Here is a 23182-nt window from a genome sequence, read left to right as displayed (position 1 = left end):
ATTGAGGGGAAACAACCGCTAGAAATGATATATACAAAAAGGTTCCTGGAGAACGTGAGGTAGAAAGAGGAAATAAAGGAGAAGGGTGCAGTGAATGGAGCCCACAGGAACAAGGAGACAGATGGTTGGAAAAGTTGGAGTGAAATGAACAGTGGGGGTTACGTTCCTTTCCCATAATATGGAGAAGAAAAAATTACTTTCAAGAGAAGAGTGATTTGTAAAGAAAAAAATCTAACAAGGCAACGGAATCACAAAATTCTGCAAGTCTAATTTAGCCACTCTTATTTTGTCAAGATTGCCATTCATCTAGACAAAATTGTCAGGATCACATCGAATAAACGTTGAAGGCATCAAATTAGATTAATCTGAAAGGATTTACTAATATGATGCACGTGGAATGCTTGCAAGTATTACTTTGCCACGTTGAGACAGTCACAAACTAGTTCTAAGTGTGACTTCCCTATCTCATGCATGTGTTTCCACTGCTGTAGCAATCCCTGTAAAGGCATGGTGGGAGAGAAAAGTGTACACAAATACTGGCATCTATAAGATTAAGTTCTGAAGTAATGTTCAGAGGTAGCTAAGTTGAGAAGTCTATGCTTTCTCTAGGCAGTAGCACATGAAACAAAAATCACTAGAAAGTGAAATCCCAATCTGCACTATTACATCAAAGAATCTCTCTTTCATATAAATACATTATGTCAATAAGAACAAACACAAAATATGGTGCCAGTGACTAATGGGGCTCAATAAAGACTCCAAAACTAACTGTTTACATGCTATTCGTTCTACTTCACTGACCTGCTATAAGGCCAATGTCAATCGGCTGGACAGCTTTTGGGTGCCATGGGAAACTTTCAATGCTCTTCTGGTATACTATAAAGTTTATTACAGGCTCAATCAATAAGGCAGAGATGCCACACAAGAAAAAATATATCACTTTGAAAGGATATGTCGGATGATATTGTAGATTCAAATGCAAGACACAGTGGGCTGAAGACCCTAAAAAGCTGATTTCAAGTCAAAACAATTCAAATGTTCAGTACACCCACCACCCAACTAGAGGTCCCGTGCAATACTGGCCATAAAGGTGGGCTTTTAAAAGCTTGTAGCTCAATTTAACTGAACAATCTCAAATTTGTCACATGGATGCAGTGTCAATATCTCAGACAAATTAGAACCAAAAAGGTCCCACTAAGTTTAACAGGTACCTTGTAAATAGGTAAAGGCTTACTTGAGCTAGCCCCACAGACATCTTGCAGGAGCACCAAACCTCAGGTGTCTGTGTCTTGGAACAGGCCAGTCAAGAACTGCAGGTTGCCAGGGCACCCACCGGATCGGGAGATGCACTGGACACACAAGCATGACCAGTTCCTACTAGTAGCTGGACTTTAGGGCCTTGGTGATAAGCAGCATAACATGTTGCTATCTTCAGAACCATACAAGCTAGAGAGGTTCAGGAACACTAGCTGCAGACCCAAGATCTGGGTTGAAGAGAGGCTTCAGTGTTCTCTGAGACTAGATGAGGCAAAGACAGAAATGTTAAAGCACAAGTGTGGTGGAGTATAAAGAAGGTTAACTAGGGCACCTGAATAAAAGACGAGCAGAATGCCACATCTAGAATGGACAAGGGAATTCCACAAAATGAACCATCATCTTGTTCCACTAGGACACAATAACCGAACGGTCACAAGTGACATGGTCTACTTTCCATCTCTGACTGGACTTTAACCTTCACTTCAATCAGCAGGCGGTTCCATGTGTCAAACACTCAGTTTTGTCACTATCCCATGGCCAGTCCATGCATCATTATAATTTTTAGGATGCTGTGAGTCTCAGTTTCAATTACACGTAACACCAGCATTCTACCATTGCCTGCACTACCACTCCATATGCCAGCAACCGGCACTTGTTAATCCAAAATTCCTCCCTGACCTACTCATACATCGAAGGCTTTCAACGCAAATAAGGCCCCATCAGCTTTATACCAACCCTCGTCCTCTTATATGTGTCTATCCGGTCCACTAGTTTCCAAAACACAGCAAGTCACCACAACTGAAGTTTCAGGTCTTACACCGACACTATTTTGGTTTTCTTTAAGCAGTATATCCATGGCGGTCCTTAATCGCATTGGGAGAGAGGCAGTTTTACAATCACCCCGAAGAGTCTCTGCTATCATCAGGGGGCTGAACTCACTCCGTACATAATAAACCTACACGATGCCCACTCAGTGAACCATTAAGCCACTGTCTGAAGCTGACCTGCAATAAAGTAAAGCTCGAAGTACGAAACTCCCAGTGACTCAAAAAATGGCTGCTGCATTTTTGTGGCATGTGCTTGAACTACAAAAATTTAAAAGTTACAATTTCAGCAGCTTGCCAAGGCCAGAAAGATGGCTTTGCGAGTTGTTCTTTGAGATCCTGAAACAGTAACTGCGCTTTCCTCTGATCAGGACAAATCATCTCCCTTGAATGCTTTGAAAACCTGCCCTGAACATTATTACACCATTGGCTTGTTCGTTTACTTCTGTTTTGGATGATAATGGAAATACAGCGATGGCAACTGAATGCCATGCTCCTCTTCCATCAATCCTAAATCCAGCGTGACTGGAAAGAGCTTCAGTCAAAGTATAAAGTTTACTTATGACATTTGCGAACAACGATTAAGATTGGCGGGTGTAATACTTCTAAAATAATCTATGTATTTCTCTTCACTGCCTCACTTTTATATGGGGTTTCTTACATCAAATAAAAGTGTAAAAAGTAATGGAGGCTTTTGTAAAATAATCCCGTAGCAAGAGGCCACATTTTGAGCAAAACTGGATGGAATGCAATCACTGCTGGCATGTGGGAGCCTTTATCAAAGGCGAACTAAATCCTCCAAGGCTTAAACTCACAATGAGGGGCAATCTTGCACGGGAAAGATGGGGGGCTGGGAGGGGGTCAGAATCCATATAATGCCCACAATCAAGGGTCTCTCTACAGTGACACTCGAAGATCTGAGAAGACCAGCATCATAACCTTTCCAGAAGGAAGGAGACTTTGGGAGATATCTGTCCAACGAATAAGGGTGCTACCAAAGAGCGTTTCTTCACACAAACATTGCAACAAATTGGAAGATCAAGCTACAATGTTAACAGGTTTTTTTAATTACATGCATTTTTGAAAAATTATTGTTTATGTCAACCAATGAATCAAGAAGCACAAACAATACACAATTGACACAGCTGACAAAATTGAGTACTGTATAGACAACAAGTGTGTTAAAAACACAAATCTGCAATCTAAACAACATACTGCTAGGTAGAGTAGTTACACAAATGGGAGACGTCAAATTCTTATGACAATAGAAAGAAAATTAATCGATGAGCTGTATTATATGCATGAGACCATCCTCAGGAAAAAAAAGGGAATTCTTATGGATTAAGTGTCTCGCTGAAGGACTAAGTAGGATGGTTCATCGGGTCTACCCCAACCACTAGAAAACTGGAAAGAGACCAGTATACTGTGTCCAAAGTCAACCATAATGAATTAGAGTCCTAGACCCATGTCACTCAATGCAAAAACATGCTGGTACACAATAAAAGGAAATTAGTGCATCCACTGGAAGCATGCAAATAAGCTAGTCAAGTGCAGTTTCCAGGCTTTCTTTCCTTGTTCTTCTCTAACTATTCATTTGTCCTAAACATATGGTCTTTATTGCAACATTAATGTGAAGAAACATTCCTTTGGAGCCACCCTTGGTTGTACCACTGATAATTTGTCTGTTTCCCCGCGGTTATTGGGCTGTCCTACTGTTTGATTCTCTGAAGAGATCTGTTGAATCTCAGCACTCGCAAATGACCTCTAGCAATTGAAAATTTATGTTGATTTCCTCATTTAATATCCAATCACATGCATAGGCTTTAACGTGGTCGGCTTATAGTCTTATTTAAAGGTTAGAAGCACAGTTTCCTTGTAGCCATTTGATCCCTTTCTTCAAAATTGCATTCTGGTGGAGATAGGAAATGCAGTCTTCACCAAGTGGCTTGTGGTTTGTGGGCTGAAATGATCTATTGGAGCAGGACCAAGGTGGAGCAGGACCAAGGTAGAGCTGCACCGGGCTGGTTCATGGCCGAGATGGCGTGGTGAAATGGGATGCAGCCCCAAATAACTATCAGTGGCTGGGATTACTTCAAGCATTCCACCCATCCCTTTTTTTTATTACTCAGTTGGTGGGAAATTGCCATTGTGGTCTGTATCTAGAATCAGGTTACCCTCTGCTGTAACTCACACTTCTTACTTTTGGTGAGCCCTGCTGAGGAGGATTCTGTCTTTCAGATCCTACATGGTCTCTAGGCTGACCCCTTTCACTGGTTTGCACTCTCTCTCTAGAGATTGTGGACTGCTGAAAGCCAAGCAGTCATCCTAGGCTTTTGGGTAAGGGCTAGACTGGGAGCTAAAAGCCACACTGAAAATGTTTTCAATGCCAGTTCCACATAGCATAAAGCAAGCAAGTGCAGCATGTGAGCCTTACCATCTCTCAAAGTGGGTTTGTGTGGATGACTTCATGATTACTTATTCTTAATGGGACCAAATAAGAATAATTGTACTGCAACATTTTCAAGTCTATCACTAAGAAAATACCTTTTACTTGCAGGTCTAGTTCAACATTTCAGTACTTCAGGGAATAGTACATGTAAATTATAGAAGAAAATGGAGAGTTGCATCCAGAGCACATTCAGAGTTGAGTGAACTGAGGACTCCTAAGGATACCATGTTCAAGATTATAATAAGGGTCAAACACTTACACAATTTTTTCCCTCAAACTTTTCAAAAAGAATGAAATACCCAAGCTATCTATCCTGCTGCATGCTTTTTTTCTACAGGTTAACATAGAAACTTTAGTTCCCATTAACACACGGGGAAGGAATATGCCCCCTCCATTCTCCATTTTAATTCTCATTTAGTCTTATTTGTAAGGGCTACACCCCAAGCTTTACTCCCCAAATCACTTCCTTGTACCCGAGTCATCAGCCCCACACACTTCTAACCTTTTATTTACCTCTTTTCCAAATCTTGTCATATACAATAATAGTTATTTCACTTCATGTGTTTATTTTCAGAGAACAATGTCTGCCCTCCTTCCTCTTCCTGTACAGAAGATGGGATACAACGAAAAACTACCACCATATTAGTTCTACAATTGAAAACATTATTTGAAACCCTGCCACCATTATTTGTTCGTAGAAAAACTAAATATACATGCAAATCCTGGGTACTTAGGAATTACAAGAAGATTTAAGAGTGTTTTATTTCATGCCAAATCTGGTCTTTAATATCAGGTTCTGTTTTTTCTTTGTTCTTTTTTACGACATTCAGCAGATTTTAAACAAAAACGTTTTTTCCCCCAATTCAGCAAAATGGAGATTTTGCAAACTGTGATCATCAGCTGGATTCTCCACATCAGTTTTTCATCTGATCTCTGCCTTATTTAAGCCACCAAAATTCCTGGGATATTCAGCATGTCATTGGTAGACCCATCACTGTTGGCATGAATTCTACCACAACCAGATTTACCATTGCAAAACGGGAGGACACCGGCATCAAATTCAAGGACTACAGTAAAGCCGCAGCTTGGGATGGGAATCCTGACATCAAGGAAGCATCAATATTATTTGAGGTTTTCCACAGACATCAAGGAGCCTGATTGACAACACTAATCAAGTCCCTCTCCCTCTTTTCTCTTAGCTGGCATCCACTGCACAAGGACTCATATAGGCAAATGCCTGGCTAATATAATAGCTGGCTCAGTTTCTTTCCTTCAAATTTAACATGGCTCTGCTTTAAGAGACCTCTTTCAGATTCTGTCAAGCACGCTGATCTCATGGAGATGAAGGAGCCTTAAACTATTTGCTGGGGCACATTTTTATTATTTTTATTCACATTGCAATAGCTATAAAAATTGTCCCTTGCTAAACATCAAAGGAGCAGAGAGATGTTTTTTGAAGTAATCACTACCTTCTGGAGCTCAGATGCAATGGATTGTGAGCATACAGAAGCCCCAACTGCCGTACCTCAGCAGTAAAACGTTAAAGCAGCATTTTTGCTGCAGAGGTATGGCAGAAGACGATGGTGGAGGGGGATTGGTTTAGAAGCACAAAAACAAAGAAAAATGGGAATAGATATAGATATTTCAAATATAGAGTATACAGGTTAACAGCAAAAGGCTCTTCCAAATAAAATTGAAATAAGTGGACAGCTAGCTGAAAGGGGCAGGCACAGGAGGCTTTCCCGTTTCAGAAAAAAAGACAAAATAGAAAAGAACATAGAAAATTTGAACAATAAAGGCATCCCCTTCCAAAATTAAACATGGACCTGAAGATATACTTCCCGGCTTTAACCAAACAGCTCATTTTCAGATTGCTCTTACTCTTCTGCATATCCCTACTGCATATATGAAAGTCACGTTCTTTAATTAGAGTTAAAGAATGCTACTTAAGCCCCAGCTCTACTTTCCAGCCCCAACCTTCAGTTCTCTGTTCGATTATTTAAACATTACCCAGTTTTGGAAAGTGCTACCACCTGCTCAATCTCACACTTCATAAACCCCTAGGCACAGCGATTGCCCTTGTTGGTCAGCCTCTTTCACCTCATTGGGGATTTTTCCCTCTGTCTTCCTAGAAGCTCACCTCAGCACCTTGCCCTCGTACCAAGCTGATCCCGCCCACAAGTCGGCTGGCCCCTCCCTCCTATCTCTTACCCAGCCTCCTTAGAGCTCAGCATTTTGGCCCAGATGAGGTCAGTGTCAATAGGCTCCTCGCGGGGGTTAGTGGAGCTGACCTGCAGCATCAGGCTCTCGCAGGGGGCGCCAGTGAGTGTAGCCAGGCCTTCGATAGCGCGCCCTGCCTGGAGGGCAAAGTACGAACCGTGCAGCTTGGCAAGTGCCTTCTCAATCAGTGCTACCCACAGCTGTTTCCTCTGTGCCTGTCAAAAGAAAGAGAGAAAAAGGTGCGTCAGAGAGTGACGTTAGTGCAAGACGATTAATGAGAGGGGAAATCACACCACCTCACTGCAACCTTGAAATTTGTGCCATGCGTCAAAAGTCAGTAGTTGAATGTGGCAGAGCTACTACAAAGCATGTTAAAACAATGGGTCATACCTCAACAAGATACTAGGGTCTGTGACTTCAATGCTGACCAAAGGTCTACAGGAAAACCACCCACAGTGAGGCCAACCATTTTAAACCAATATGTCTGGCTTATATTGTGTCCGGAGTAAAACAAAAATCTTGCTTCAATGTAAACAAAAAAACAATTGCTTGCTCTATAAAATGCATCTATAAGATAATAAATGTATTGTGTGAGAATTTGGAGCACTTCTGGATAACCAAAAGTGTCCCTTATGCATTGCAATGTAAATACCCCATATGACGTGCAACCTTACATTAAACAGCCAATAGCATGGGGGGGAGAAAATTGCTCCTGTGGGAGGAGCCAAAGCCTACTTTATGTACAGTTTAAGAGCTGTACAATAGAAGTGCAGACTGAGGCACTATCAAACAAAAACTAATCAACAGGGCCATTGGTTTCCATGCAAAGCAATTTTCATAAACATAAGCTTCAACTAGCAGATCGGCTAAGCTATTGATATGTAATAACTTAAGTTTTCACCATCTCCAGTATACTTGTCAATGTCCACTGACAATGATGATAGCGAGATACCCATCCAAAGAAAATTAACATGGCAGAGAAAGACACAGGAAAGGGCAAGACCAAAATAAAATAAAAAAGGTATCATATTGGTCACTCACATAAGGTCACTTATTCTTTAACATGGAAACCATCCTGCAGAAACAGTAATTTAGATGAGACTGTAAAGGAGTTGACAGGTATATAGGAAAAGAACCCAGCATTGGCGAGCCAATAGCTCTTGCCTTTTGACTGCTAAAACAGACCCATAGACTGGCCATTGCTTTTTCCAGATGCTATTCAGCATCAGCAAAAAACAGGAAAAAGTGGGATGATTTGTGTATGCATGTGTCATCAAGCATGCACACATTCATTATGCAGCTACGGCAGCCCAGCATAACGACGAGCATGTGAATATATAACCAAGTGTGCCTGTGGTGGTGGGGCAAACGAGGAGCGGGTGAGGGAGAAATCAATGCCAACGGTGGTAGGGCCCAACAGGAAGCGAGGGGAGGACCCGGAAGACCTTGAACGGGGAGAGAACAAAATAAAAGCAAAAAAAGCTGGGGCAGGGAAGTGGATGGGATAAGCAAGAGACAAGCTGGACAGGAGGGAGGTACACGGAGCATGCAGGCGGTGGATAACAGAGTGGGGAAGCAGCGCAAAATAGGGGGGTGGCAAGAAAACTCCTAAACCCCCATCTAGTGCTGAAAAATAAAACTCTGAGTATGAACAGTGGAAGGACACAAGACATTCAGTCAAACAGAAGGTAAAAAAAACAATGCTCGAGGACGGGACAAACAAGAAGAGAAAGGTAAGCAAAGGGCTGGCCCAAAGTTCACTGCAAGTATCGAATTGTCCACAACAGGTCTTCTACAAGAAGTGGAGAGGTGTGGCGCCGCGGCCACGGCAAATGACTCCGGAATCTGGGGATCAGGGTTCGATCCCTGGTGCCTGCGGCAGATTAGCCCAGCACCATGTGACTCTGGGCAATAGCTCGCTTAATCTTCCCGACGGCCCCCAGCGCCTAGAGACCCTTACGGGTGATAGTTCGCGCTTTACAAATGTGGATTATTATTATTACAACAGAAACTAAAAGCTGTCTGTAAGCAAGGCCTTAAAATAATATTTATTACACCATTTAAGACGTATGCCGAAAATCAACTTCAGATACTTTATAACCATTTATTAGATTACAGAGCTTGGAGGTGTGGCTTCCCGGAAGTGTGTGAGTGATTAACAATCAACGTGTAATTAAAAGTTAACAAAATCAGATAGCAGCCAACCTCTGACTGCAGAACACCAGAGACAAGATTACACCAGAGGCTACAGACTGCGTGGGGTCGCGCTAGCGGGAAAAATCGTCCAAAGGGCATCCCAAACCAGAGAGGGTGCACACAACTTCAGGCATAGAAAAAAGTTCTGACAAAACCTACCAGACAAGACACAGGTGCAGCGTGTGCAGCAGCAGTGCTACCCCCCTCCCCCCCAATACAAACACAGGTACAAGGCAAGGTGACAGCAGGGACACTGGAAGGTTCAACTACCTCAGCTCAAACAAACACACACAACAGGTAAAACAGCGGGAGCGCAGGCTTCCCTCACACACAAGAGTATGCCAAGCACGACGCTAGGGGAGTGCGCTCACAGCCCCCCCCCCCCCCCGCACCCGCCCCTTCCTACTAGTCAGGGGGCGGTCGGGGTGCCCTGGAGGCCCCCGGCCGCCCAAATACTCCCGGGTCGGATGACGCACTTCCATAGCTGCCAAGGTTTCAGATTGCTATGAGTGACATTTTCATAATTTCAGTGTAATTATGAGTGACATTTCAACGACTATGAGTGACACTGTCTCGCTAGCAAAATCAAGCAATGAAGACGAGGGACTCGTACAAATGTCAAAAATTACATTTATTTGGGCATAACTGCTAATGTCTCAGATTGCTTATGTGTAACATTTTCATAGATTCGGTGGATTTACAAAAGACATTTAAAAACTAAATGCATGACAGTTAGAGCTACACTACTTGTGGCCAAATCATATAATGAAGTCCATGCAAACAGAACATTTTCAGAAATCACACACATTTCGCCAATAATAAAGTCGAACTCAGCAGCAGGTGCTTTTAAAGCAATTATTTATTTATTTTAAAAATCAGCACCCTCCAGCCCAACCTCAGCTTCAGGTGTGGCTGAACCACAAAAATAAAAGGGTTCTCTGTGACAAAAACAGCAACCCACCGAGCTATCTACATATAATACAGTTCATTACAATACAATATGCTGTTAGACTTTCTTTGCAGTATGCATATAAACTGTTTGCTCTACTTAATAGTGAATGAAAACAGCCATGAGACAAAACTCTGACAGCTCTCTAGCAGGGATATTAATTATCTGCCTTACTCTGACTAAGCAAGTCTCACAGTGCTGGGAAAAAAAGGCTGCTGCTTGTAGTACCACTTTCAAGTAAGGATATTAAACCCTTTAACTAAACTAGCAGTTTGGGTGATTTATTAGTGCAGACTAAACCCTGAGATGGCCTGCATTTACAGCACAAACAGACAACTTCAGTGTACCCATTTACAATGCGATATGCTGTGCTGGAGGCCCCCCTCCCCATTCTCTTTATTTATTTATGCGATTTTATATAGTGGGGACTTTACCCGAAGGTGTCAGAGCGCTTCACAATAGGAACAGTAATGATACATAAGGAGAAAATTACAAGTGAACAAATTACAAAAACAAACGTTAAGTTTCATGAATCAAAGGTGACAATAGTGAGCAACCAAAATACATGAGGTAGCAATCGGTACATTACAGGAGGAAAAAGTGATATGTGTGCAGGTTACAAAAGCGTACAAAGTACAAGTAGAGGTATAGTACTGCAATAAATGGAGGACACTCCAGCACAAGAACAAACGTTTCGTAGGCAATGGTGGCACTTGTGCAAGTATCGAAAGCAAACAAAATGTGAGAGGCTCTCTTAACAAACATTTTGAATTTCATCCGTGAATTATTAAATTAGTATCTAACTTACCTTGTATGGTCTCTTGATAGAGTGAGCCGCTGAAAGGAGCTGCCGGAGTGTCACAGTGGAGATGAGTCAGACATACAGCCGTGCTGCAGTCTACATCTGTGCCACCTGCTCTCAGTATGAGTTGGGCTCTGACTGGCCGGGCAGGGCACAGCTACAGTATGTGCCCAGGCCATGTGGAGGTGAACAGGTGATCGATTGTCGAACACCGGCTTCCTTTAACTCTGGGCCATGCAGCAAAGCGCGCAGGGGAACAGCAATTAATTCCTCTGTGCCTTGGGGCCCCATGGCAGGCAGGAAATAAAACATCCTGTCACACAGACTGGGACAACCGAAGGAGGACATCACAAGGCCCGGGAACATCTACTAACAGTAGTTGTGGCGCTAGTTTCTTTGGCCTTTGAAATCCTTCGTTCCCTCCACGAGCAATTATTTCATTTGGTAAGTATGCGCCTCGGCAGAGTTTAAGGCGAGCAACAGTAAGCTGTGTCTCCCCTTGATCCTTTGTCCTTGCACGGACGGTCCCCTCCCGTAGAGAGAAGCTGTCACACCAACCTTGGGGGTGGGGGGGGAAGGTTCAGGTGCGGTGTACGGGAAATGAATCCTCTCGGCTTTTTCTTCCTCTGCCCCATGCTTACTGAGCCGGCCCGGAGTGCCTCAACGGTCCGCGCTCTCTTGACTGCATGCAGCAGGGCCCTCACCCAGTGCCCTCAAGTTGGCCGGCCCGGCTGCTCTGAAATAAAATGCCGGCGGCATTGCCTTTCTTTATTAATTGAGTTCCTGGGCCTGTCTTGACCCAGCATGGTGGGACTTGAGGTGCGAATAGCAGTGTGGTGTGAGCGAGCGCGGTCAGGCCCGCAAAACTCACACTGTTCAAGGTGATGACGAGCCAGTTAACTGCAGCTCATTAAAACAAATTCACGCGATGTTAACAGGACGTGTGACGTCACGTCACATCCTTGCGGCGCTACGGCCAGCCCCGCGGCGCCGCGGAAATCATATAGATACATTGTAGCAGCATTTAATGAGTGCCACTGTGAGTCGAAGAGAGCCGGCTCAGCTGCTGGAACTGCTCGAAGCCTGTGAGAGCAGCCAGCCAGGCACTAGAGCTCGCAGCTTCTACTATTTGTGGTGTGCTTTGTGTGCCAGCTGAGACTAAGGCATTATGTGTGACAATGCATTTCAGTGCGGTGATGCGGATCACCGCACTGAAATGTCGCATCACCGCACTGAAATGCGTGAGCGTCACACCTGTTGCGTGACGCTTGACAGGACTGCACTTCCGGGTGGGAGGGGGCGGAAACCGGGGCCTATTTAGGTTCCGGTCACTGTAGTCCCGGTCTCTTTGTCCCCCTCTTACTCCGGAACGGCTGTGCTCGCTCGTGGTGCGTTCCACACCCCATCCCCTTAGAAAGTTTAATTTAAGAAGGACAGAGCTCAGGTTACGCAGGGGCCAGGAGCTGGGGATGCGAGTCCAGTAGGTCCCATCACCCCTCCGCCCCAAGCTGTAGGGCCCCCCCCCCCCCCCCCCGGCACCGCTGGTAGGGCAAGGGATTAGGGTGGAGAGCGCCCCGGTAGACCCGGCGGGGTCAGTCCTTGCTGAGATTAGGGAAGCCCTGATGGCATTAGCGCCAGTCCAGACATCAGTGGGGCAAAGCAGCTTGAGTACTGGGGGGGATGCCTGTAGCTACACCTGCGGTGGTGATACCTATAACTGGGACCCCCACCGCTCCCCCGTCTCAACAGCAACTCGAGGTACAGCCAGGGGGTACGCGGGATTCGACAGCGGACATTTTGGCGTCAGTGGCCACCTTAGTGGGACAGCTAGTGGCTCCGACAGTTAGCCCCAAGCCCAGTAGTGTGGCGGCGGCCCCTTGGGTTCCCCCGAAGTCAGCAGAACAGGGCGCGCTAAGTGAAATTCACAGACAGATAGCCCTCTTGGTGGAAACTCGAGGAATGATTTCCCACGCGCCAGCGATAGCGACAGCACCTATGGGAGGTAAGAATTGTGAGGCAGCGATCAAGGGCGCTGACGTAGTTGTAACAGGAGGGGGAGTTCATGGTAATGTGTTGTCTCAACCAGGAATGTTAGCTACGCATGTTCCCTTGGAGATGAAAGAAAAAATCTGGAAAGGGGAATACGTGGACATTTTTGCGCTAATCAGACCCAAGAGGAGGGATGTTGACTACAAAGTGAAGGAGGGGAAAGAGGGCTCTTACAGGGATAGAAAACCTAGAGTGGAGGAGTCCATTACAAATTGGTTATTTGGTTTTCATGTATTTACAACGGTGATGTTGGAAAAGAAGCCTGAGCTGGCGATATCTTTGGTATTTTACACAAATAAAATTGTGAAGGCACATGCTACTCATGGCGGTACCGCTTGGTTAGATTATGATAGGGACTTCCGTTGGGCGAAGGTGGCTAATCCAAGCATAGGGTGGGACCAAGTGGAAATTAATGTACGGTTGGAGAGTGTTAACAGCAGGGAACACCACACCAAGCAGCCCTTTCGGACCTCGCAAGGAGGGCCAGGGGAAAAGAAAGGGACTTGCTGGGCATTTAATAAGAAAGTGTGCCCTTGGCCCACGGGGCAGTGCAGATTCAGACACGCCTGTTCATTCTGTGGCCACGCCTCTCATCCAGAGTTCAAATGCATCAAGAAATCCAAGGAGCGGGGGGTGGGCTGAAGGCAGAGAGATCAAACCCCCACAGCCTTGAGCTGCCTACGCCGGTGGACATTGGGAAACTGATTTTTTGGCTCAATCAGGACCCAGATAGAGAAGCGGCCAAGGTACTCTATTACGGTTTTTCAGAAGGTTTTCGCATCCCAGCCCAGGGCGTCCCTCTAGTTCCACAGTGTAATAACTTGCTTTCCGCACGCTTGCACCCTGCAGTAGTGGCACAGAAAGTAGAGAAAAAGCGGGCACTGGGCAGGGTTGCCGGCCCTTTCCCGGTCCCCCTCTAGAAGGATATCTTTGTTCTCCTCTGGGGGTGGTTCCCAAAAAAGAACCAGGTCAGTTTAGGATGATCCACAATCTGTCAGCACCTAGGGGGCGTCAGTAAATGACGCCATTGACCCCTCTGCGTGTTCAGTGACTTACTCCTCCTTTGATGCGGCGCTACAGAAGTTGAGGGACTTAGGCCCCAGGGCTATCATAGCTAAGACAGATATTGAATCAGCCTTTCGCCTGTTACCAGTACACCCCAAGGACTACCATCTGTTGGGCTTTCAGCTGAATCACCAATTTTACTATGACGTGTATGCCAATGGGGTGCGCTGTTTCTTGCAAGTATTTTGAGACTTTCCGTTCCATGCTGCAATGGGTGTACTCACACAGGACTGGGTACAAGGAGGTGGTCCACTATCTAGATGATTTCATGGTAATGGGTCAGGCCGCCTCAGAGGCTTGCGCACAGGCTTTAGGGGGCCTGGTGGCCATGTTCCAGGAGTTTAGGGTGCCCTTAGCGCCTGGCAAGACGGTAGGCCCGGGTACATGCATGTCCTTTCTAGGAATTGAGATTGACACGGTGGCGGGGGAGTGTAGACTGCCACTTGAAAAGGTTCAGGCTTTTTCCCAAGCTATTGACGCGGCCCTGGCTGGGCTCAAGGTTACTCTGCATCAATTACAGGTTTTGGTGTGGCAGCTCAACTTTGCCCTGAGGATCATTCCCATGGGGCGCTTTTTTTCTAGGTCGATTGCTAGGGCAATGGTTGGGCTGACTCAGAAGCACCATCACGTGCGCCTTAGGGCGGAGGTTAGACAGGACCTCAAGATTTGGAGCACCTTCCTGAGCGATTTCAATGGGAAAGTTGTGTGGCCTGCTCCACAGCTGTCTAGTGCGGAACTGGGCTTGTTTACGGACTCAGCCGGCAGCGTTGGCTTTGGTGCCATTTTGGGCCCTGCCTGGTGCGGGGCGGAATGGCCAGCAGAGTGGCATGAGTGTGGCTTAACTAAGAATATTGCTTTCTTGGAACTCTTCCCAATTGTGGTGGCGGTATCGGTGTGGGCGGACCGCTTCAGGAACAGGTCAGTCATATTCTGGTCTGACAACATGGCAGTGGTGGAAGCCATCAACAGGCAGGGTGCTACTTGCAGGCATGTTTTGAGATTGTTGAAACACTTGGTGTTGGAATTTTTGAGGCTGAATTTAACATTCAAGGCTGCACATATACCTGGGGTTGACAATCACGCTGCTGATGCTCTGTCTCGTTCCAAGTTACAGGACTTCCGGAGATTCCACCCGCAAGCAGAGGAACAGATGACAGGGTTCCCTACATCAATGTGGACGATTGGAGCCCCGCACTAGCGGGGCTGGTAGGTGCCTCTCTGAGCGATCGCACTAGGAGATCGTACCAACAGCATTTTAATTCTTACAGGTCATTCGTGCAAGAGGCTGGTATTCTTAAACTGTTTTCTCCGGAAGCGATATATGGTTTTCTGCAAGGCCTGAGGGACCAGGGCCGGGCCGTGTCTTATGCTAGGGCCCATTTGACTGCGATAGGTTTCTTTGCTAAGCTAGCGGGGGAGTGCGACCCTGGCGCCTCTTTTGTGGTGAGAAAGGTCTTGGCTGGGTGGGGTAAGTTAGAGGGACCCCGACGGGATTGCCGGAGGCCCCTGGATATTGCAACCCTATCTAATATCTTAGCATCTCTGCCCTCAATTTGCAGTTCACGCTTCGAGTGCATACTCTTTGGTGCAGTATTTACATTGGCCTTCTATGGTGCCTTCCGTCTGTGCGAAATCGTAGGGTCCTCCAGGACAGACCAGGGCAGGGGCCTACAATTCAGGGACACCACTTTATCCCCAGGGGGTCTGATAGTGATTCTGAGAAGGTCCAAAACCGACCAGGGGGGGAAAGGGGCCACCATAAAGCTAAACCCATCGCCCGGCAGTATCGCTTGTCCAGTCACCCGAATGCGGGAATATTTGGCCCTTTGCCCAGCAGGGGGAGGGGGGGCCTTGTTCATTCATGAGCAGGGCGATTGCCTTTCTCAATACCAATGTAAGGCTGTGTTTGGGTTGGCCTTAGCAGAACTAGGATTGGGGGTCTCTGGGTACTCCTCACACTCTTTCAGGATTGGGGCTGCGACCTTAGCAGCGGGGGCAGGCTTGCCTACCCACGAGGTGAAAGGGGTCGGGCGCTGGTCGTCCGACTGTAAGGCCTAAATTGTTGTGACTAAATGCTGATGATATGTCAATGATTGTATTTGACTTTTCCATTTCTCTCCTGTTCAGTAGTATGCCCGCAAAGGTGGTGTGGGTACTGGGGCACTCATTCGTGCGGCGCGCTACGGTGCGGCTACAGCAGCGGCGAGTCGTGAAGCCGGCGGGCTTAAGCGGGACGGAATTCCTGTGGCGGGGCGTCAAGGGCTTGCGAATTTGGAACCTGCGGCAGCTCGTGGAGGAAATAAGAGAACAGGAAGGGCAGAGGTCCCCGGATTGGATCATCATCCACTTAGGAGGGAACGACATGGTGTACCGGGGACGCCTGGCAGTCAAAGAAGCATTGTTGACCGAATTTGCTTGGTTAGGGAGAATCTTTCCTTTTGCCAGGATTGCCTGGTCATGTATGATACCAAGCAGGACATGGGGCCCCGGAGTGCGGGCTAGATCTTTGAATGTGTCAGTGAGACGGCTTAACAGGGAATTGGCCAAGTTGAGCTCAGTGAAGGGCCGCTTGTGTTTGATCCCGCACAGAATGATCTCAGGAGAAGCAATGTATCACCACGATGGAGTGCATTTGTCGGACTTGGGAACTGATACATGAATCAAAGGATTATGGTCTTTCGTGCAGAACGCAGGTAGGGAGGGTGACAGACCTGAGGGCCCGGGTCACCCTTGTGGGGGTAAAGAGACCTGCGAACAGTGACATTGACGTACAGAATGGAGGGGAGTCCGCCTTGCGTACTCCCATGGCCAGCACTGAGGGGGGAGATGGTAAGCTCTCCGCTGGGAAAAGGTGGCCACCGGCTGGGGAGGCTAGGGTGACCGGTTACGAGCCTCCTGGGCAGCCTGGTGGTCGGGGGGTGGGCCCCGGTGATGGCGGACAAGGATCGGAGGTGGGGCCCACCACTCAAGGGCGCAGGTGCGTTGCACCTTGCGTGGGTGGCTCCGCATAGGCGATGCGAGCCAGAAAGGCCCCTTAGTGCTGGAGGGCTCCAATGGGAATGTCAATATTGAAAAGTATGTTGTGAACTGCTAATTATGCTTTTGAATTTCTTTGTCATGTTTATGAAGATGTTTGTATTAAACATGGCCGTTTTACACCCACACAAATCTCTGTTGATGATTTACATGTGGGGGGTCAGGGTACCTTGGTGGGGGGCGGGGGCAAGACTGGGGGTTCCGGACTCTGTTGGCACAGGCAGCCTCCCTCTCACACAACATAGACGCAGGCAGCCGCTGTGGATCCTCCCTCACACAGGAAAAGACACAGAATACTGAGTGGAGGTGCTGAAACAAAACTGTTACACACACACAGATTACAGTACAGGCGGAAGCGGGCATGTTTTATAACGTAGAATATGCGCAGCAGTAATGCAGCCTTAAGAGTGCCCGGCATGAGGAGGAGCCAGGTTGTGGACCAAGATGGCCGCACGGGCTCCCGGCTCCGTCGGCCTCCGTCTCCCACCACCATATCCAGCTTCCTAGCCGGCGCCCCAACTATGCTCCCCCACGGCCGAGATAAAGCGGCGATGATCCATGCGCGCCCGAGTGTTCTGACGGCTTCCTGGCCGGAGATGTGTCGTCTCGAAGATCGCGGCCCGCCCCCGACATGGAACCGGGGTCTAGGGTGCTGAAGTGCCCGTCCTCAACCTCAACAACAACGGCAGGGTGTATGGCGGAAGTACCGGTCTGGCGAGATGGGGACTCGGATTTTCCCGATTTTGAAGGCGATCCTCGCACAATATTGCAGAAATGGTGATATTTGACCCGCCGATTTCTGTGGACGCTCGAAGGAATACCCCCCCCCCCCGTTGGTGGCTCCGTGACTGTCTGCCCTGTGCCAACTGCGTCAATCCTGACGGAGGTGAGTGTCTCCCAAAGACCCCCCATTGGGATTATTTGCCAGCTACCTGATGGGCGGCCTCGGGACACGTTTCACCAAGTGAGGTGCACTCCGTGGTGGGAACGCCTTGCACGCAATGGTGCCTGAGAGGGTCTCAGACTCGATCCTGAATTGCTCTGCAGGGGCCACGAGAATGATGCGATCTGACACCCGGCGTGGATCGGCCTGGCATGATGAAGCTCCGCTTGATGCTGGGACTGGCGTTACTGGGGGAGAGAAAATGGAATTGCGGTTGGGAGATATCATGGCGGCCATTACGGCCTTGTATTCCTCTTTGCAACACAAGATGTGACCGTGGGGAGGGCCCTGGATGCCGACGTGCGAAGGGGTCGTCTCGGTGGAGCGGATTCCGCCCCGATGGATGGACCACTAGAGGCTGTGGGGCATGGGGCTTATTGGCAGACGGCTCATGAGTAACCCCGGGACTTTGTGATTTCGGGGCCAGATGGAGGCACCTTGTGTGCCCATGCCCGACAGGGGGACAGCAATGCTGCGCGGAGTTCTGCGCCTACAGCGGAGACGGAAGATCTTACGAAGGTACTACTTCCGGGAGCGTTACTTTGTTTCAACCATCAACCGATCTACAGCGACGGGCAGCGGTGGCGCTACGACATATCTTTTGTACTTTGTTTTGGACTGGTGGTAAAGAGTGAGCGCCACCACTTGCGATCCCTGGTGGCCCTTGGGCATGTTGATGACGACGTCCTTCGAACGACATTGTATACTACCGCATCCCAAGATGACATCCTCGTCCCAGTCTGGTATTTTGACTCATTCACACCTGTGGCAGAGGGTCTGGGCTGCATCAATACTTTGGTCCGGGCGGGCCTGGGTTAAGAATCGTAGTGCTGTTTTTTTGTGTGCGGCTAGTGCGGGACTTTTCACCTATGTCATTGTTGCGCTAACGGTGGGCTGGCGAAGATTGAACCCACTCAAACTACATTTATTGTATTGCTCTCAGCTTTCTACATGGGGTGGGTATTCTTTGTGGTGGGGGAGGGGGGTAGGTGTGGGCTGGGGGTCTGTCCTGGTGTCCTCCTCAGTTTTCTTTCTTCCCTCTTTTGGGTTCTTCTCTTGTTTCTCTTCGCTTCCCCGCCATTCTTCCCTAGGTTGCTCACCGTGCGTTCTCATGGTTCAAATTGCAAGGGTGGGCGTTTCTCTAAAGTTTTAAGTTACAGCGGGCACATACTGTATTGGTGGGCGGACTGTACTGTTTATTGCCTATCCTGGTTAATACGCGCTAGCACCAACACCCTGCCTCCATTAGTCCTGACTGTGAAGATCCTGATCAATTATATCCCCTTGCATTGGTATTATTTGACTGTACGGCAGTGGATCCTGCTCTCTCCTTAAACCTTTCAAAAAGAAAACTCTTCCCTCCTGGTACCGGTATGGTACGGTCATTATCCTGAGCTACAATAGGGCATTTGGGAGGCAAAATGTTGCATGCTTATGGCTTTGTTGATTTGCTTGCCCGTGATTGTAACTGCTTTACGTACCACTACAGGTTTACCAAAAATTTAAAAGGGGGAGGGGAAAAAGGGAGAGGGGAAGAGGAGGAAGGGGGAAAAAGAAGGAAAAATAGTGGATAACCTGTCCTGGGGAGGTCGCTAGTGGCGGGGGGTTACGGAGGCCGGGAGTGTGTTTTATCGTTTCCTCTCTTTCTGTATCTTTTATTTTCCTTTCTTTAGGGTAATTCTGGGGCGACAGGCACGCTGTTAGTGGGGTAGGCCATAGCCATTACGGTGATGTAGGGTGGCTGGTGTTGGGGGGGTTTTGTTATTTTAGTTTGTTTTGTTCTATGGTCCCTTTCTCTCTTCCTTTCTTAGTAGGGTTGGCTGTATCTCCTTCTTTCATCCCTTTCTCTGTTGGGCATCTGCACTTGCCTCTACTTTATTGTCTCGGAAGGGTGGGGTTTTTCGGATGATGCTTTCGCCAAAGTGCTTGCTATTGTTTGACCTTTACTACTGGCCTGCCTTCGGCGGGCGTAGTGTGTTTTAGGCCGTATTGCTCATCACCGATTCCCGATTGCGTGGAGGGATACGCCCCTCCCGTCTCTTCTTGTTTATCGTGTAGTGTGATGCCTTCGATGATATAGCCACAGCTACTTCTTCAAAACTATAAAAAATGAAACCTCTTTCATCCTTGTGCTTCGTGGTGCCTACAACCATGTATTATGATTACACCGTGATTACTCCTTGAGCCGTAAACATGTGCAATGCTTCTGCTTCTATTTCCTGAGTTTGCGGCCGGCCCCCGTAGTTGTAGGCCTGCGCTTGTACTGCTTTGATCGACTCAATAAAGGTTTAAAAAAAAAAAAAAAAAAAAAAAAAGAGTGCCCGGCATTATGGGGAGTGTCAACACGCTATGCGGGAATGTCTGACAGTGTGGGCTGGTGTGTCTGGATGTAAGAAGAGAGGGTCGACTCGTAAGAATGGTGGGGACGAGAGGAGGGTGAGGCGGAGACAGGAGAGCAGTGTTCAGTTTCTTCCAGTGGCTGGCGATGGATACTAGCGGCACTGGACTCTGAGTCCCCCGCAGGCAGTGCTTTAAATGGGCCGGTACTCACCGGTACGGAGTCCCAGCACTTTCTAATTTTCGCCCCTTGAGTATCGGAACTTCTCCTAAGACAAGGAGAGTACCAGTACTCATGGGGGCATTGCCTTGACACAGGTGGTGCACCCCATTTTCTTGTGCCTCAGCAGCACTTTGCACACGACCCGCTCTGATTCTGCAATCCTGAGCTAAGTTCGCACAGGAGGGCCAGTACAGCAGCTCTCGTCACCAGGATACATCATTCTTGTGCTTCTCTGCAACTCTTCCAGCAGCTTGCCGCGGCGGGGTGTTTTGTTTACCCTTTGATCCTGCACAGTAGTAGTTGAGAATCCACCATAAAACTAATGGTCAAGGGCGTGGGGCGCATACTTCAGGGCAGTACAGCTTTTTAGCATACCATTGTTTTAAATGACTGTAAATGTTAGTTCATCAGCAATTTATATTAAGCATTTTTACCTGAATGTAAATCCCTACCCTTGCCGACAATTTTACGTTTACCCTCAAACAAAAATACACTTTAACAGCAACACCATTTTTTGGGGGTTGGTGCATTTAAACCGCTTGTTTCGTATGGGAAACCATGTTTAACCCAAATGCGACAGGCAGCTCCAAGGAATGCTTTAGACTTTCAGACAGTTATAGATTTTAGATGGTGAATGCTTTTGCATGCTGGGACTCGTAGTTCTCCTTTCTCATTATAAGTAGGGGCGTCTAAAAATTCTAGCATGCAAAGCTTTGATGGCAAAATTCAGAGACGGTTTTGAACATACCCTTATTATTATTAGGGCCAAACCCGTTGACAGATACTTCGTATTTGTTTACTTTGTGCTTGGATTTCTTGCATATAAAGTTTGGAAAGGTTGAAATCCTACCCCATCCCTGGCTCCGCCCCTAGTCCCACCCCCACACTCCACCCCCCAGTCCACCGCTCATTTTGGTGAGTACCTGCAATTCCAGTACGTCTTTCAAGGTTTGTATGAGGGCGTGAATCCAGGCATTCTGGACACAGACGACACTCAGGGAGGAGCCACCCGCCAGGCGGTTGCGGGCTCGGATCTGCCACCCACTAAAGGACATGGTGAGTAGCCTACTGTGTACGTGTTTGGGTCATCTTAAAATAGCTTGGAGGGTTAATGTGCCTGACACAGGTCACATGCTTTTATCCGACAGCTCAGTGAGTTAATGTATTTGTTTGAGTAGACATTTTTGTGTGAACTGCTAAGTTTCAATCCTGGTAAAACAGTCATTGGGTCGCACACACCAGTTGAATGAGTCTGTGCATGTTGGCATCTTTTACCCCAATTTTGACTTCTTCCAAGGCTCAAAAAACCGGTCCTACTGATTTGACAAATAATTAAAACCAATTAAAGGACAAAAAAGAATCATCCAGTCTTTAGGCCTAAAGATTTAACATTGTTACAAAACTTCAGAAAGTAAGATGCTTCCAGATCTTCATTTACATCTTGATGACGTGGCATGCACTGCAGTGTATCTTTGTTTCAGTGGACGGGCTGCTGAGTCCGGAGCCCTTATTCATCAGCCCTGCTTGTAAATGAGGCCAATGCAAATAGAACAACTGATGGACAGAATGCAGAACAATGTCATACATTCACCACAGTACAGATCTGGGGTTGAATGTTTGGATTGTTCTGCTTTCCGTCCATCAACGGTGTGACTTTTGCTTTCTCGCCCTAAGTGCGCCGGGTATGCCCAGACTGTGCCTCTTCATTCAAGCTATCCTGGCTGATGAGTGATGAAACCCCAAAACCGGTCCTAGGATGCTTGTTTACAGTCCAGGGCGGACCTAGCTTGGCAGTTCGGGCTGGACTGCTCACATGAGGCACAGGGTCAACACTGATTTGCATATGGCCAGGTCTAAACTGGGGTGGCATAGTGAGCAAAATAATTATGGATTTAACGCAAATCTCTGGGGTGAATGTTTTGATTTCTTCTGCATTCCGTTCATCAACTGTGTCTCTTTTGCTGTAAATGAGGCAAGGCACGCTGGTGAGGAGTAAAGGGGCCTCTGGGCAGCTGAAGCTCAGACTAGGCAGAGCACACACTGAACGTGCTCGGACACTGCACTGGGACTCGAAGCCAAGCACACGACTTCTGCTAAAACCAACACTCCTGGAGTCAAACTACCTGTGCAACCAAATGGAGAGTGCCGCTCAACCTGATGAAACTTCACCAAAACAACAGGATGATGTGACTCCACTACATGAAATGGAAATGTCACCCTCAACGGATTGCAATATGCAGTGCAAATATACAATATGGAATATAAGCAATTTATGGTTAATCCACTTCCGGCCTACTGTGGAGCACATTTCTACAAAGTTCAAGTCTTAATAAGAAACAATTCAAAAAGGGGGGTGGTGATGGACAGAGTATCTGAATTAAGCAGCACTCTCCTACCCAGTCAAAAGATCAGGGCTTGATCCATCACCGTTTTTTAGCTCACTGCACCATCCCAGTTCAGAACCCGGCTACATGCAAATTAGTCTGGCCCTGGCCCAGTGCATCATGGGAACAGGGCAGACCAAACTACCAAGCCAATTCTTTACTGGAAAGGAAACAAGCTTCCGGGGACCGGTTTCTGGCATTGCAGCCGTCTTCGGCCCGGCTTGCTTGAATCCTGATGGAGCAGTGAGCAAGGGACTCACATCTGAACATACCCTTCCACACTTGCAGTGGCTAAAACGATTCAAAAAGGGGGGTGGTGATGGACAGAGTATCTGAATTAAGCAGAACACTCCTACCCAGTCAAAAGATCAGGGCTTGATCCTTCACCGTTTTTTAGCTCACTGCACTATCCCAGTTCAGAACCCGGCTGCATGCAAATTAGTCTGGC

The 23182-nt window shown here is 47.4% G+C and overlaps 1 protein-coding gene across 4 annotated transcripts in view; it reads right to left on the bottom strand.

Annotated features, from left to right (window-relative positions):
• The window catches only part of CAPN15 (calpain 15), a 315793-nt gene that overhangs the window by 53201 nt on the left and 239410 nt on the right, over positions 1-23182 (bottom strand). For all 4 annotated transcript variants that reach the window (XM_078663054.1, XM_078663053.1, XM_078663055.1 and 1 more), the window contains one exon: positions 6742-6965. In XM_078663054.1, the coding sequence (XP_078519180.1) occupies positions 6742-6965 (224 nt within the window). The remainder of the gene's footprint in view (positions 1-6741; positions 6966-23182) is intronic.

Source organism: Lissotriton helveticus, chromosome 10 (assembly GCF_964261635.1).
Source record: "Lissotriton helveticus chromosome 10, aLisHel1.1, whole genome shotgun sequence".
Lineage (NCBI taxonomy): Eukaryota > Metazoa > Chordata > Amphibia > Caudata > Salamandridae > Lissotriton > Lissotriton helveticus.
This window is presented reverse-complemented; position numbering and strand designations above follow the sequence as displayed.